Source organism: Boleophthalmus pectinirostris, unplaced genomic scaffold (assembly GCF_026225935.1).
Source record: "Boleophthalmus pectinirostris isolate CB_2022bp ecotype Guang Dong unplaced genomic scaffold, ASM2622593v1 HiC_scaffold_6, whole genome shotgun sequence".
Lineage (NCBI taxonomy): Eukaryota > Metazoa > Chordata > Actinopteri > Gobiiformes > Gobiidae > Boleophthalmus > Boleophthalmus pectinirostris.
Genome location: NW_026571447.1, coordinates 42,664,820 through 42,679,819, shown reverse-complemented (window position 1 = coordinate 42,679,819; position 15,000 = coordinate 42,664,820). Strand labels below are relative to the sequence as shown.

The 15,000-nt window shown below is 57.1% G+C and overlaps 2 protein-coding genes across 4 annotated transcripts in view; one reads left to right on the top strand and one right to left on the bottom strand.

Moving 5' to 3' along the window:
* myo1eb (myosin IEb) overlaps positions 1–10,870 on the top strand; it is a 32,042-nt gene extending 21,172 nt beyond the window's left edge. The window contains exons 19-27 of one of the 2 annotated variants that reach the window (XM_055163658.1): positions 6,614–6,728; positions 6,805–6,974; positions 7,389–7,534; positions 7,951–8,097; positions 8,338–8,495; positions 8,669–8,770; positions 8,840–9,017; positions 9,128–9,303; positions 10,672–10,870. In XM_055163658.1, the coding sequence (XP_055019633.1) occupies positions 6,614–6,728; positions 6,805–6,974; positions 7,389–7,534; positions 7,951–8,097; positions 8,338–8,495; positions 8,669–8,770; positions 8,840–9,017; positions 9,128–9,303; positions 10,672–10,748 (1,269 nt within the window). In that variant the 3' untranslated portion in view covers positions 10,749–10,870. Of the gene's footprint in view, positions 1–6,613; positions 6,729–6,804; positions 6,975–7,388; positions 7,535–7,950; positions 8,098–8,337; positions 8,496–8,668; positions 8,773–8,835; positions 9,018–9,127; positions 9,304–10,671 lie in introns of both variants that reach the window. The other variant, XM_055163657.1, reaches the window with a different exon arrangement.
* Positions 10,871–11,758: 888 nt separating this feature from the next.
* Positions 11,759–15,000, bottom strand: part of LOC110172349 (phosphatidylinositol 4-kinase, catalytic, beta) — a 19,673-nt gene continuing 16,431 nt past the window's right edge. Inside the window, exons 10-16 of one of the 2 annotated variants that reach the window (XM_055164089.1) lie at positions 14,003–14,107; positions 13,792–13,915; positions 13,433–13,698; positions 13,190–13,322; positions 12,950–13,070; positions 12,269–12,475; positions 11,759–12,238 (exon numbers count right to left, since the gene is read on the bottom strand). In XM_055164089.1, the coding sequence (XP_055020064.1) occupies positions 12,294–12,475; positions 12,950–13,070; positions 13,190–13,322; positions 13,433–13,698; positions 13,792–13,915; positions 14,003–14,107 (931 nt within the window). In that variant the 3' untranslated portion in view covers positions 11,759–12,238; positions 12,269–12,293. Of the gene's footprint in view, positions 12,476–12,949; positions 13,071–13,189; positions 13,323–13,432; positions 13,699–13,791; positions 13,916–14,002; positions 14,108–15,000 lie in introns of both variants that reach the window. The other variant, XM_055164088.1, reaches the window with a different exon arrangement.

Here is a 15,000-nt window from a genome sequence, read left to right as displayed (position 1 = left end):
TGGAGTGTGTCCAGGGTCGTGGAGTGTGTCCAGGGTCGTGGAGTGTGTCCCAGGGTCGTGGAGTGTGTCCAGGGTCATCGAGTGTGTCCAGGGTCGTGGAGTGTGCCCAGGGTCGTGGAGTGTGTCCAGGGTCGTGGAGTGTGTCCAGGGTCATCGAGTGTGTCCAGGGTCGTGGAGTGTGTCAGGGTCGTGGAGTGTGTCCAGGGTCATCGAGTGTGCTCAGGGTCGTGGAGTGTGTCCAGGGTCGTGGAGTGTGTCCAGGGTCGTGGAGTGAGTCCAGGGTCGTGGAGTGTGTCCAGGGTCGTGGAGTGTGTCAGGGTCGTGGAGTGTGTGTGTCGTGGGTGTCAGGGTCGAGTGTGTCAGGGTCGTGGAGTGTGCTCAGGGTCGTGGAGTGAGTCCAGGGTCGTGGAGTGTGTCCAGGGTCGTGGAGTGTGTCCAGGGTCGTGGAGTGTGTCCAGGGTCGGGGAGTGTGTCCAGGGTCGTGGAGTGTGCTCAGGGTCGTGGAGTGTGTCCAGGGTCGTGGAGTGTGTCCAGGGTCGTGGAGTGAGTCCAGGGTCGTGGAGTGTGTCCAGGGTCGTGGAGTGAGTGGTCAGGGTCGTGAGTGTGTCAGGGTCGGGAGTGTGTCCAGGGTCGTGGAGTGTGCCTCAGGGTCGTGGAGTGTGTCCAGGGTCGTGGAGTGTGCTCAGGGTCGTGGGAGTGTGTCCAGGGTCGTGGAGTGTCCAGGGTCCAGGGTCGTGGAGTGTGTCCAGGGTCGTGGAGTGTGCTCAGGGTCGTGGAGTGTGCTCAGGGTCGTGGAGTGTGCCCAGGGTCGTGGAGTGTGTCCAGGGTCGGGGAGTGGTGTCAGGGTCGTGGAGTGTGTTCAGGGTCCGTGGAGTGTGCTCAGGGTCGTGGAGTGAGTCAGTGGAGTGAGTCAGGGTCGTGGAGTGTGTCCAGGGTCGTGGGAGTGTGTCCAGGGTCGTGGAGTGTGTCCAGGGTCGTGGAGTGGTGTCCAGGGTCGTGGAGTGTGTCCAGGGTCGTGGAGTGTGCCCAGGGTCGTGTGTCCAGGGTGTGGAGGTGGTCGTGGAGTGTGTCCAGGGTCATCGAGTGTGTCCAGGGTCGTGGAGTGTGTGTGTCCAGGGTCGTGAGTGTGTCCAGGGTCATCGGAGTGTGCTCAGGGTCGTGGAGTGTGTCCAGGTGTCGGGTGGAGTGTGTCCAGGGTCGTGGAGTGTGTGGAGTGTGTCGGGGTGTGTCCAGGGTCGTGGAGTGTGTCAGGGTCGTGGAGTGTGTCCAGGGTCATCGAGTGGTTCAGGGTCGTGGAGTGTGCTCAGGGTCGTGGAGTGTGCTCAGGGTCGGGGAGTGGAGTGAGTCCAGGGTCGTGGAGTGAGTCCAGGGTCGTGGATGTGAGTCCAGGGTCGTGGAGTGTGTCCAGGGTCGGGGAGTGTGTCCAGGGTCGTGGAGTGTGTCCAGGGTCTGGAGTGTGTCCAGGGTCGTGGAGTGAGTCCAGGGTCGGGGAGTGAGTCCAGGGTCGTGGAGTGTGTCCAGGGTCGTGGAGTGAGTCCAGGGTCGTGGAGGTGTGTCCAGGGTCGTGGAGTGTGTCAGGGTCGTGGAGTGTGTCAGGGTCGTGGAGTGTGCCCAGGGTCGTGGAGTGTGCTCAGGGTCGTGGAGTGAGTCCAGGGTCGTGGAGTGTCCAGGGTCGTGGAGTGTGCTCAGGGTCGTGGAGTGTGTTCCAGGGTCGTGGAGTGTGCTCAGGGTCGTGGAGTGTGCTCAGGGTCGTGGAGTGGTGCCAGGGTCGTGGAGTGTGTCCAGGTCGTGGAGTGTGTTCCAGGGTCGTGGAGTGTCGTGGAGGTGTCGTGTGAGTGGAGTGTGCTCAGGGTCGTGGAGTGAGTCCAGGGTCGTGGAGTGTGTCAGGGTCGTGGAGTGTGTCCAGGGTCGGGGAGTGTGTCCAGGGTCGTGGAGTGTGTCCAGGGTCAGTGGGTCCAGGGTCGTGGAGTGTGTCCAGGGTCGTGGAGTGAGTCAGGGTCGTGGAGTGTGTCCAGGGTCGTGGAGTGAGTCCAGGTCGTGGAGGGTCGTGTGTCCAGGGTCGTGGAGTGTGCTCAGGGTCGTGGAGTGTGCCCAGGGTCGTGGAGTGTGCTCAGGGTCGTGGAGTGAGTCCAGGGTCGTGGAGTGAGTCCAGGGTCGTGGAGTGTGCTCAGGGTCGTGGAGTGTGTCCAGGGTCGTGGAGTGTGCTCAGGGTCGTGGAGTGTGGCTCAGGGTCGTGGAGTGTGCCTCAGGGTCGTGGAGTGTGCTCAGGGTCGTGGAGTGTGTCCAGGGTCATCGAGTGTGTCCAGGGTCGTGGAGTGTGTCCAGGGTCATCGAGTGTGTCCAGGGTCGTGGAGCGTGCTCAGGGTCGTGGAGTGTGTCCAGGGTCGTGGAGTGTGTCCAGGGTCATCGAGTGTGTCCAGGGTCGGGGAGTGTGCTCAGGGTCGTGGAGTGTGTCCAGGGTCGTGGAGTGTGCTCAGGGTCGTGGAGTGTGCTCAGGGTCGTGGAGTGTGTCCAGGGTGTGGAGTGTGTCGTCAGGGTCGGTGGATGTGTCGTGGAGGGTCGTGGAGTGTGTCCTGGGTCGTGGAGTGTGTCCAGGGTCGTGGAGTGTGTCCAGGGTCGGTGGAGTGTGGTCCAGGGTCGGGGAGTGTGCTCAGGGTCGTGGAGTGTGTCCAGGGTCGGGGAGAGTGTGTCCCAGGGTCGGGGAGTGTGCCAGGGTCGGGGAGTGGAGTGTCCAGGGTCGGGGAGTGTGCTCAGGGTCGTGGAGTGTGTCCAGGGGTGGGGAGTGTGTCCAGGGTCGTGGAGTGTGCTCAGGGTCGTGGAGTGTGTCCAGGGTCGGGGGAGGAGTGTGTCCAGGGTGTGGAGTGTGCTCAGGGTCGTGGAGTGTGTCCAGGGTCGTGGGGAGTGTGTCCAGGGTCGTGGAGTGTGGAGGGTCAGGTGTCAGGGTCGTGGCTCAGTGTGTGTGTCAGGGTCGGGGAGTGTGTCCAGGGTCGTGGAGTGTGTCAGGGTCAGTGTGTCGTGGAGTGTGCCCAGGGTCGTGGGAGTGTGTCGGGGAGTGTGTCCAGGGTCGGTGGAGTGTGCTCAGGGTGTGTCCAGGGTCGGGGAGGGTCGTGGAGTGTGTCCAGGGTCGGGGAGTGTGTCAGGGTCGTGGAGTGTGTGCTCAGGGTCGTGGAGTGTGTCCAGTGTGTCCAGGGTGGGAGTGTGCCAGGGTTGTGGAGTGTGTCCAGGGTCGGGGATGTGTCAGGGTCGTGGCTCAGTGGAGTGTCCAGGGTCGGGGAGTGTGCCCAGGGTCGGGGAGTGTGTCAGGGTCGAGTGTGTCAGGGTCGTGGAGTGTGGTCCAGGGTCGGTGGAGTGTGCTCAGGGTCGTGGAGTGTGTCCAGGGTCGGGGAGTGTGTTCAGGGTCGTGGAGTGTGCTCAGGGTCGTGGAGTGTCAGGGTCGTGGAGTGTGTCCAGTGGTGTGCGGGGAGTGTGTCCAGGGTCGGGGAGTGGAGTGGAGTGTGTCCAGGGTCGGGGAGTGTGCTCAGGGTTGTGGAGTGTGCTCAGGGTCGGGGAGTGGGTGTCCAGGGTCGGGGAGTGTGCTCCAGGGTCGTGGTGGAGTGTGTCAGGGTCAGGGTCGTGGAGTGTGTCAGGTGTCAGGGTCGTGGAGTGTGCTCAGGGTCGTGGAGTGTGCCCAGGGTCGTGGAGTGTGCTCAGGGTCGTGGAGTGTGTCCAGGGTCATCGAGTGTGTCCAGGGTCGTGGAGTGTGTCCAGGGTCATCGAGTGTGTCCAGGGTCGTGGAGTGTGCTCAGGGTCGTGGAGTGTGTCCAGGTCGTGGAGTGTGTCCAGGGTCATCGTCCAGGGAGTGTGTCCAGGGTCGGGGAGTGTGCTCAGGGTCGTGGAGTGTGTCCGTGGAGTGTGTCAGGGGTGGAGTGTGCCAGGGTCGTGGAGTGTGCTCAGGGTCGTGGAGTGTGTCCAGGTCGTGGAGTGGTCGTCCAGTGTGTCCAGGGTCGTGGAGTGTGTGGAGTGGTCCGTGTGTCCAGGGTCGTGGAGTGTGTCCAGGTCCAGGGTCGGGGAGGTGCTCAGTGTGTCGTGGAGTGTGTCCAGGGTCGGGGAGTGTGCTCAGGGTCGTGGAGTGTGCTCAGGGTCGTGGAGTGTGTCCAGGGTCGGGGAGTGTGCCCAGGGTCGGGGAGTGTGTCCAGGGTCGGTGGAGTGTGTCCAGGGTCGGGGAGTGTGCTCAGGGTCGGGGAGTGTGCTCAGGGTCGTGGAGTGTGTCCAGGGTCGGGGAGTGTGTCCAGGGTCGGGGAGTGTGCTCAGGGTCGTGGAGTGTGTCCAGGGTCGGGGAGTGTGTCCAGGGTCGGGGAGTGGAGTGGTGTGCTCTCAGGGTCGTGGAGTGTGTCAGGGTCGGGGAGGGTCAGGGGTGGAGTGTGTCAGGGTCGGGGAGTGTGTCAGGGTCGGGGAGTGTGCAGGGTCGGGGAGGGTCGGGGAGTGTGTCCAGGGTGGAGTGTGTCCAGGGTCGGGGAGTGTGCAGGGTCAGGGTCGGGGAGTGTCCTCAGGGTCGTGGAGTGTGTGTCGGGGAGTGTGGTCAGGTGTCAGGGTGGAGTGTGTCCAGGGTCGGGTGGGTCAGTGTGTCGTGGAGTGTCCAGGGTCGGGGAGTGTGTGAGTGTCAGGGTCGTGGAGGGTCGTGAGTGTGCTCAGGGTCGGGGAGGGTCGGTGGAGTGGAGTGTCCAGGGTCGTGGAGTGTGCTCAGGGGTCGGGGAGTGTGTCCAGGGTCGGGGAGTGTGCTCAGGGTGTGTGGAGTGTGTCAGGGTCGTGGAGTGTGTCCAGGGTCGGGGAGTGTGTGTCAGGGTCGTGGAGTGGAGTGTGTCCAGGGTCAGGGGGGAGTGTGTGTCAGGGTCGGGAGTGTGCTCAGGGTCGTGGAGTGTGAGTGTGTCAGGGTCGGGGAGTGTGTCCAGGGTCGGGAGTGTGTCAGGGTGTGGAGTGTGTCAGGGTCGGGGAGTGTGGGAGTGGTCAGGGTCGTGGAGTGTGTCTCAGGGTCGTGGAGTGTGTCCAGTGGAGTGTGTCAGGGTCGTGGAGTGTGTCCAGGGTCGGGGAGTGTGTCCAGGGTCGGGAGTGTGTCCAGGGTCGGGGAGTGTGCTCAGGTGTGTGTGGAGTGTGTCCGGAGGTGTCAGGGTCGTGGAGTGTGTGTCAGGGGGGAGTGTGCTCAGGGTCGTGGAGTGTGCTCAGGGTCGTGGAGTGTGTCCAGGGTCGGGGGGGAGTGTGTGTCCAGGGTCGGGGAGTGTGTCTCAGGGTCGTGGAGTGTGTCAGGGTCGTGGAGTGTGTCCAGGGTCGGGGAGTCGGGGAGTGTGTCAGGGTGGGGAGTGTGTCCAGGGTCGGGGAGTGTGCTCAGGGTTGTGGAGTGTGCTCAGGGTCGTGGAGTGTGTCCAGGGTCGGGGAGTGTGTCCAGGGTCGGGAGTGTGTCTCAGTGGTCAGGGTCGGGGAGTGTGTCAGGGTCGTGGAGTGGAGTGTGCCAGGGTCGGGGAGTGTGTCCAGGGTCGGGGAGTGTGTCCAGGGTCAGGGGGGAGTGTGCTCGGGGAGTGTGCTCAGGGTCGTGGAGTGTGTCAGGGTCGGGAGTGTGTGGGTCGGGGAGTGTGCTCAGGGTCGTGGAGTGTGTGTGTGTCCAGGTGTCGGGGAGTGTGTCCAGGGTCGTGGAGTGTGTCCAGGGTCGTGGAGTGTGTGGAGGTGTCAGTGGAGTCAGGGTGTGTGTCAGGGTCGGGGAGTGTGTGTGTCGGGAGTGTGTCAGGGTCGTGGAGTGTGTGTGGAGTGTGTCAGGGTCGGGGAGTGTGTCCGGGGAGTGGTCGGGGAGTGTGCTCAGGGTCGTGGAGTGTGTCCAGGGTCGGGGAGTGTGTCAGGGTCGTGGAGGGTCGGGGAGTGTGCTCAGGGTCGGGGAGTGTGCTCAGGGTCGTGGAGTGTGCCCAGGGTCGTGGAGTGTTTGTTCTTCGTGCTGCTGCAGGTGTTTCCGGCGTCTGTACTTCTACTTGAGGAGTGAAACCTTCTGCCTGTGGATGTCGGTGGTGATTTTTCGTGCTGTTTTTTATTTTTTTATTTCTGTCGTCAGCTACTGTTGTTTTCTTTGACCCGTTCGACGTCCGTTACTCAGAACAGTCGTTTCTTTCTTTTGCAGGATTGTTGTGTTTTCCGTGTCGTCTGTTTCTGGCTCTGACTGATTTTCCTTCTTTTCTCAGTTTCCACAGACGGATTTGCTCTTCATTTTGGTTTAAGGTCTTCAACAGGAAAAACAGAAATATTTAATGTCTGAACCTTAAAGGTCAAAGAGAAGCTCCTGTCACTCACATGTTCCAGTAGTTTTACGTGAAAAACGTTTGGGTTTAAACACAGTCTGGTTTGTCCCGAGTCGTTTCACATAAAAGTCGATGTTCTGAACTCAAGTCTCAGACTCTTCATCTCCAGGGAGCAGGATTCAGACTCTTTGCTCTTCTCGTCGTGACTGAGCTTCAGGGGCCCATGAGCGTCGCTGCCCAGGGGCCCCACGTGTGCTGAGCCGCTCCTGACGCTGATTAACCCTGATGCCCTCCCTCTGTTTCATTACCCCTGATGCCCTGGTGCCCGTCCTGTGCCCTTGTGCCCTTGTGCCCTGCAGTTGTTCCTGTTGGAGGAGATGAGGGAGAGGAAGTACAACGGCTTCGCTCGAGTCATTCAGAAAGCCTGGAGGAAACACGTCGCTGTGAGGAAGTACGTCCAGATGAGACAAGAAGGTGAGTCCTGGTTTATTCCTGGTCTAGTCTTGGTCTAGTCCTGGTTTAGACCCTGTCCTGACCCGGTCTTCCTCAGCCTCGGACATCCTGCTGAATAAGAAGGAGCGGCGCAGGAACAGTCTGAACCGGAACTTTGTGGGCGACTACCTGGGGCTGGACCAGCGCCCCGAGATCCGGACCTTCATCGGGAGGAGGGAGCGAGTCGAGTTCGCCGACGTGGTCCTCAAGTACGACCGGAGGTTCAGGGTGAGTCCACACCAGGTCCTCAAGTACGACCGGAGGTTCAGGGTGAGTCCACACCAGGTCCTCAAGTACGACCGGAGGTTCAGGGTGAGTCCACACCAGGTCCTCAAGTACGACCGGAGGTTCAGGGTGAGTCCACACCAGGTCCTCAAGTACGACCGGAGGTTCAGGGTGAGTCCACACCAGGTCCTCACGTACGACCGGAGGTTCAGGGTGAGTCCACACCAGGTCCTCACGTACGACCGGAGGTTCAGGGTGAGTCCACACCAGGTCCTCACGTACGACCGGAGGTTCAGGGTGAGTCCACACCAGGTCCTCACGTACGACCGGAGGTTCAGGGTGCGACTGGAGGTCCGGGTGTAAGTAAATGTCGGTCTGTAAATGTTTAGTTTATTTTTCTTGTTTTTTCCGTTTCAGAGCGTGAAGCGCGACCTCGTCCTGACCCCGAAATACCTGTATCTGATTGGACGAGAGAAAGTGAAGCAGGGACCAGACAAAGGACAGATCCAGGAGGTCCTCAAGAGGAAGATCGAGATCCAGAAGATCCAGTCCGTGTCCCTGAGGTGAGACCAGAGACCAGGACCAGAGACCAGAGACCAGAGACCAGAGACCAGAGACCAGAGACCAGAGACCAGGACCAGAGACCAGAGACCAGAGACCAGAGACCAGAGACCAGAGACCAGAGACCAGAGACCAGAGACCAGAGACCAGAGACCAGAGACCAGAGACCAGAGACCAGAGACCAGAGACCAGGACCAGAGACCAGGACCAGAGACCAGAGACCAGAGACCAGAGACCAGAGACCAGAGACCAGAGACCAGAGACCAGAGACCAGAGACCAGAGACCAGGACCAGAGACCAGAGACCAGAGACCAGACTGAGTTCTGAGATATTTTTATCTGGAAAATGTCAGTGGTCCTCACCGTCTGCTCTCGTCTGATTGGTCCTCACCGTCTGCTCTCGTCTGATTGGTCCGTAGCTGTCTCCAGGACGACCTGTTCGTGGTCCATGAGGAGGAGTACGACAGCGTCCTTCAGAGCGTCTTCAAAACGGAGCTCCTGAGTCTGATGGTCAAACGCTACAACGAAAAGATGGGCAAGAAGCTCCCGCTGAAGTTCAACAACCTGTAAGTCTGAACCTGGTCTGAACCCGGTCTGAACCCGGTCTCAACCAGGTCTCAACCCGGTCTCACCAGGTCTCAACCAGGTCTCAACCAGGTCTCAACCAGGTCTCAACCAGGTCTCAACCAAGTCTACCAGTTTAGTCCCGGTTCTGATTTGGTTTAGACCTGATTTAGACCTGATTTAGACCTGATTTAGTCCTGATTCAGACCTGGTTTAGTCCTGGTTCTGACCCGGTCTCTCAGTCTGGAGTTTAAGGTGAAGAAAGGAGGCTGGGGTCCGTTCACATCGGGCGGGTCCAGACAGATCCAGTTTTCTGTGGGTCACGGAGACGAGGCGGTTCTGAAACCCAGCGGAAAAGTTCTGCACGTGAGCATCGGCCCGGGACTGCCCAAGGACTCAAGTAAGACCAGTTTAAGTCCAGTTTAAGACCAGATTTGTTTTCGTCGTCATGGAGATAAAGCACTTTTTTTTTAAAGTGGTGAAACTGTTTGTGGTGCAGTGGAAATGTTCCAGAGTGTGTCTTTCTTTTGTCCCTGTGTTTTTCTGATTCTTAAAAAGTGATTTTGATTTTAGGACCGACTCGGAAAGACAACAGGAAGAGCCGCTACATCAGCCCCGCCCACAACGCCCACAACGCCAACAACGCCAACAACGCCAGACCGCAACACCGCACAGGTCCTCCTCCTCCTCCTCTTCCTCTTCCTCCTCTTCTCTTTCTCTGACCCTCTGCTCCTGTCGGTGCAGGTGCAGGTGCAGGTGCAGGTGCAGGTGACAGGCGTGTCTCCAGGGGTCTCTCTCTGCGTCAGTCGTCGATGGAGCAGCCGTCTCTGCCTCGTCTCCATGGAAACCGTCAGAGCATCCTGTCGCCACAGCAACCGCAGGACCTCACCTTCATGGAGGTCCCCGAGACCGGAGCCGCCGGGTGAGACCTGAGTCCCGGTCCCGGTCTAGTCCCGGTCTAGTCCCGGTTTAGTCCCGGTTTAGTCCCGGTCTAGTCCCGGTCTAGTCCCGGTCTGACCCTGTTGTCTTCAGGCTGCAGAGGAGGAGGTCTAAGGAGGTTCGCCCGGAGCCCGGTCGTGGTCGTCCAAAGCCGTCGCCGAAGCCCCGCCCCCGCACGCCGCAGTGTCGCGCTCTGTGGGCGTACGACGCTCAGGACACCGACGAACTCAGCTTCAACACGGACGACGTCATCGAGATCCTGTCCGAGGGTACGAGAACACGGCCCGCGCACATGCCAAGGCCCGCGCACACACTGAGGCCCGCGCACACGCCAAGGCCCACGCACACACTGAGGCCCGCGCACACGCCGAGGCCCGCGCACACACTGAGGCCCGCGCACACACTGACGCTGCAGTGATCTTGGCTGCGTTGAGCCGCTCTGATTGGTCGAGAGGCTCCAGGTCGCGCTGGTTCTGTTACAGTTCAAATGGATTTGACGATGTGGAGATTTGTGACGTTTAAATGTGAAAGTCTCGAGGAGCAGAACTGGAGTCGAGTCGAGTGTGTGACTCGTGTGTTTTGATTAGGGACGGGCAGGATTAGTCGATTAATCGATAATTGATCATTAAGAATTTCATGGATTCCGTTGATTTTAATGGACAAACTGAATGTATGTGTGTGTGTGTGTGTGTGTGTGTGTGTGTGTGTGTGTGTGTGTGTGTGTGTGTGTGTGTGTGTGTGTGTGTGTGTGTGTGTGTGTGTGTGTGTGTGTGTGTGTGTGTGTGTGTGTGTGTGTGTCGTGACCAAACAGGTGTGTACATGTGTCTCTGCATCAGAAGGAGCGAGACACAAACAGTGGGTCAGTCTGTAACGAACCGAAGCACAAATGTGGATTTAACCAGGATTTGTAGAAGAAATTCCACACTTTCCGTTGCGTTGGGACAAGTGTGAGTCCATGTGCACAGTGGATAAAGCAGCACATATGTTTCTGTGTCCAGTGGGAAAAAGTTTTTCCAGGTGAGAGTCGCTCAATGTGGATGACGAGGCCCCGCCCCCCTCCCCCCGTACGCTGTCCTGGTTTTGACAAACACAAATCTGGTCACACTGACCTGTATTCACCTGAGTCATGTCTTTTAATCCAACACAAGTTGAACCACATCAGCGACACAAGAGCTGGAGTTTTATCTTCACTTAGTTTATGTAAATTAGTGATGTGGTTTTAAGTTTTGTTTCTGTGAGATTTGAACAAAACTGAATTAAACACATTATAATGTCAAACAGCTGATGTGGATCTAGAGTCGTTATGTTTATATGTCGTAAAGTTGAATTTATTGATGCAGATTAGTGCAGATAGTAATAATAATGATGATCATTTTAATAGAAAAACGTTCATGATTAATCGATAATCGATCGTTAATTCTTCCGACGATCGATTAATGAAATTTCATCGAATGCCTGTCATTAGTTTTGTTCTTTTCTTTTGATAGTTTGGGATAAATTGTTCATGAAGAATGTTTCATGTTTGTGGAGTTGTAGGTTGAAGATTTGTGAAGCGTTTGCAGCTTTGGAAAAACTCAAAATAAAGTTACTTAAACTTGAGAATGAAACAAACACAAACTGGGCTCTCTTCTCCACAGACGCGAGCGGGTGGTGGTTCGGGCGTCTCCGCGGCCGAGAGGGAATGTTCCCCGGAAACTACGTGGAGAAGATTTAAGACGAGATGTTTCCGGAAACTTGGTGGAGAAGATTTCAGACGAGCCCAAGAACACGTTTTATCTCTCGAGCTTTTTTCTGTTGTGACTGAATCGTCTTTTATAAACTCGTCAGTTAAACTCGTGTCTGTGTCCGACTCTTTTCTTCTCACATTTGTTTAAACGCTGGGGCGGCTCTACGTGTGTGTCTATGGTGGAAAGTTCAGGCGCCTGAAGAAATGAGACGTCTGATCAAACTGTTTTAATGTGCAATAAAAAAAGAGACAAAGACACAAAGAGACGGTTAGGGTTAGTTCAGTCACTGTCCACAGGAGGAGACGAGATGAGGGAGAGAGGACAGAGGAGACAGAGGAGGACAGAGGAGACAGAGGAGGACAGAGGAGGACAGAGGAGGAGGGACAGAGGAGACAGAGGAGGACAGAGAGACAGAGAGGACAGAGAGGACAGAGGAGACAGAGGACAGAGGAGACAGAGGAGACAGAGGAGGACAGAGGAGACAGAGGAGACAGAGGAGACAGAGGAGACAGAGGAGACAGAGGAGGACAGAGGAGACAGAGGAGGACAGAGGAGACAGAGGAGACAGAGGAGGACAGAGGAGGACAGAGGAGGACAGAGGAGGACAGAGGAGACAGAGGAGACAGAGAAGGACAGAGGAGACAGAGGAGGACAGAGGAGACAGAGGAGGACAGAGACAGAGGACAGAGAGGAGGACAGAGGAGGACAGAGAGACAGAGGACAGAGGAGACAGAGGAGACAGAGGAGACAGAGGAGACAGAGAGGACAGAGAGGAGGACAGAGGAGGAGAGAGGACAGAGGAGACAGAGGAGACAGAGGACAGAGGAGACAGAGGAGGACAGAGAGGAGGACAGAGGAGACAGAGGACAGAGGAGGACAGAGAGAGGAGAGAGGAGAGGACAGAGGAGACAGAGGAGACAGAGGAGGAGACAGAGGAGGACAGAGGAGGACAGAGGACAGGAGGACAGAGGACAGAGGAGGAGACAGAGGAGACAGAGGAGACAGAGGAGACAGAGGAGACAGAGGAGACAGAGGAGACAGAGGAGGACAGAGGAGACAGAGAGGACAGAGGAGACAGAGGAGACAGAGGAGACAGAGGAGACAGAGGAGGACAGGACTGGGAGGCGTCTCAGATTCACACATTTTCCACAAATTTAAATTAAACACAAAACAACATTCAGTTCATTAAAACAACTAAAACTCTTTTGTTCAGGTTTAGACCAGGTCCTGGGTCAGATCCAGTCTTGGTCTTGCATAGTTTTCACTGTCAACAGCTACTTCTCCAGGTTAGACTTGATTTAGTCCTGGTTTAGTCCTGGTTTTTGGTGATTCTTTGGGTGAGGTACAGGAGCCGTCGCAGAGGCTGAATGAGTCCAGGTTTAGTCCTGGTTTAGTTCACTTGAAGTTCTGCTCTAGTCCAGATCTAGTCCAGATCTAGTCCCGGTCACATGATGCCGTTGGTGAGGTCCAGGTCCAGGTCCTGGTCCTGGTCCTGGTCCTGGTCCAGGTCCTGGTCCTGGTCCTGGTCCTGGTCACATGATGCCGTTGGTGAGGTACTGGAAGCCGTCGTACAGTCGGGTCGTCAGGGACCTCATGGAGCCCTGGACCAGAGTTTCCACGAGGACCTGGAGCTGCTCCTCCGTCAGACTCATGTGGAACCTTTCCTTCAGGGACCTGAGGGTGGAGCTGCCGTGGAAACAGGCCAGCTGAGACCCTGCGAGGGCAAGACCGGTTAGGATCCTCAGAGAAACCCAAACCCGGTTCAGATCCTGCTCTAGACCGGTTAGGATCCTCAGAGAAACCCAAACCCGGTTCAGATCCTGCTCTAGACCGGTTAGGATCCTCAGAGAAACCCAAACCCGGTTCAGATCCTGCTCTAGACCAGTTAAACCCTCCCTGTGTTTAAAACTCAAATCTCATCCCCCATAAAGCTCCTCAGACCCCTGTAAATCCGGTTATGATCCTGCTGTAGACCTGTTTAAACCCTTGTAAATCTGGTTATGATCCTGCTGTAGACCTGTTTAAACCCTTGTAAATCTGGTTATGATCCTGCTGTAGACCTGTTTAAACCCTTGTAAATCTGGTTATGATCCTGCTGTAGACCTGTTTAAACCCTTGTAAATCTGGTTATGATCCTGCTGTAGACCTGTTTAAACCCTTGTAAATCCGGTTATGATCCTGCTGGTACCTTGCTGCATGATCTCCACGATCTGTAGAACTTTGTCCATGTGTTTCCGAGCGGCGATGAGTCCCTGAAGCATCAACATCTTATAATAATTAAACATGTCTCCGTCCGGACCACCCATCACCTGCAAGAGACCGGGTTTACCGGGTTTAGACCGGGTTTAGACCGGGTTTAGACCGGGTTTAGACCAGGACTAGACCAGGGTTTAGACCGGGACTAAATCGAGACTAAAGCGGGACTTACATCCACAAACTCGGTGGTGAGTTTGAAGGCGGACGTCTCGAAGCCGAGGTTGCGCGGGGAACTGGACAAGATGAAGCCGAAGTCGATGTGGATGATGTGTCCCTCAGAGTCCAGCAAGATGTTCCCATTGTGTCTGAAAGACGAGACAGACTGGGTTCAGTCCTGGTTCAGTCCGGGTTCAGTCCTGGTTCAGTCCTGGTTCAGTCCTGGTTCAGTCCTGGTTCAGTCCTGGTTCAGTCTCACCTGTCCTTGACCTGCAGCAGGTAGCAGACCAGAGAGTACCCGGCGCAGGACTCCACGAAGGCCCTCTGTGCGCTCAGGAACCCCTCTGAGGTCTGAGGACCGTGCTCCTGGACCATGAAGTCCAGCAGAGGGACCTGACTCTGCTTCTTGACCTGATGCAGAGACACGGCGTTCAGAACCGGCTCGATCATCCCAGAGTCCGACGACAGAACCAGGATCCGGTACGGCCGGATCCAAAGAGGAACCCGCTCCTGCTGCCAGACCCACTGAGGAGAGACCAGAGACCGGGTTCAGACCCGAGACCGACCCGAGACCGGACCCGAGACCGACCCGAGACCGACCCGAGACCGGGGCCTCACCTGTAGGACCTGCAGCACCTGGAAGGCGAGCAGCTCCTGCCTCAGGTCGTCTCCACACTTGACGATCACAGACAGAAGCCTCCAGGTCGGCAGGTGCCCGTACGGAGACGCCTCCCGAATCCTCCTGCAAAACCCAACAAAACCGGTTAGGATTCTGATCTGGACCTGACCCTGATCCTCCTCTAGTCCTGGTCCGGTCCTGGTCTCGTACCGGACTTTCTCCTCCCAGGGTTCTTTGAGGGCCACGGCTGACGGGTCTTCAGGGTCTTTCCTGAACGAGGTCGGAGTCTGAGCCAACTGCTCCGACAGGCGCCTCCTGCAGGAACACACGACCGTTACACACACACGCGACCGTTACACACACGCGACCGTTACACACACGCGACCGTTTTACACAACACGACGTTAACACGCGACCGTTACACACACACACGCGACCGTTACACACACGCGACCGTTACACACACGACCGTTACACACGCGACCGTTACACACACGACCGTTACACACACACGACCGTTACACACACGCGACCGTTACACACACGCGACCACGCGACCGTTACACACACGCGACCGTTACACACACGCGACCGTTACACACACGCGACCGTTACACACGCGACCGTTACACACACGCGACCGTTACACACACACGCGACCGTTACACACACGCGACCGTTACACACACGCGACCGTTACACACACGCGACCGTTACACACACGTTACACACACGACCGTTACACACACGCGACCGTTACACACACAACCGTTACACACACGCGACCGTTACACACGCGACCGTTACACACACGCGACCGTTCAACACACGACCGTTACGCACACGCGACCGTTACGCACACGCGACCGTTACGCACGTGACCGTTACGCACGTGACCGTTACACACACGACCGTTACACACACGACCGTTACACACACGACCGTTACACACACGACCGTTACACACGCGACCGTTACACACACAAATATTACACACACGACCGTTACACACACGACCATTACACACACGAATATTACACACGTGACCGTTACACACGCGAATATTACACACACGACCATTACACACACTGACCGTTACACACGTGACCGTTACACACGCGACCGTTACACACGCGACCGTTACACACGCGACCGTTACACACACAAATATTACACACACGAATATTACACACACGAATATTACACAC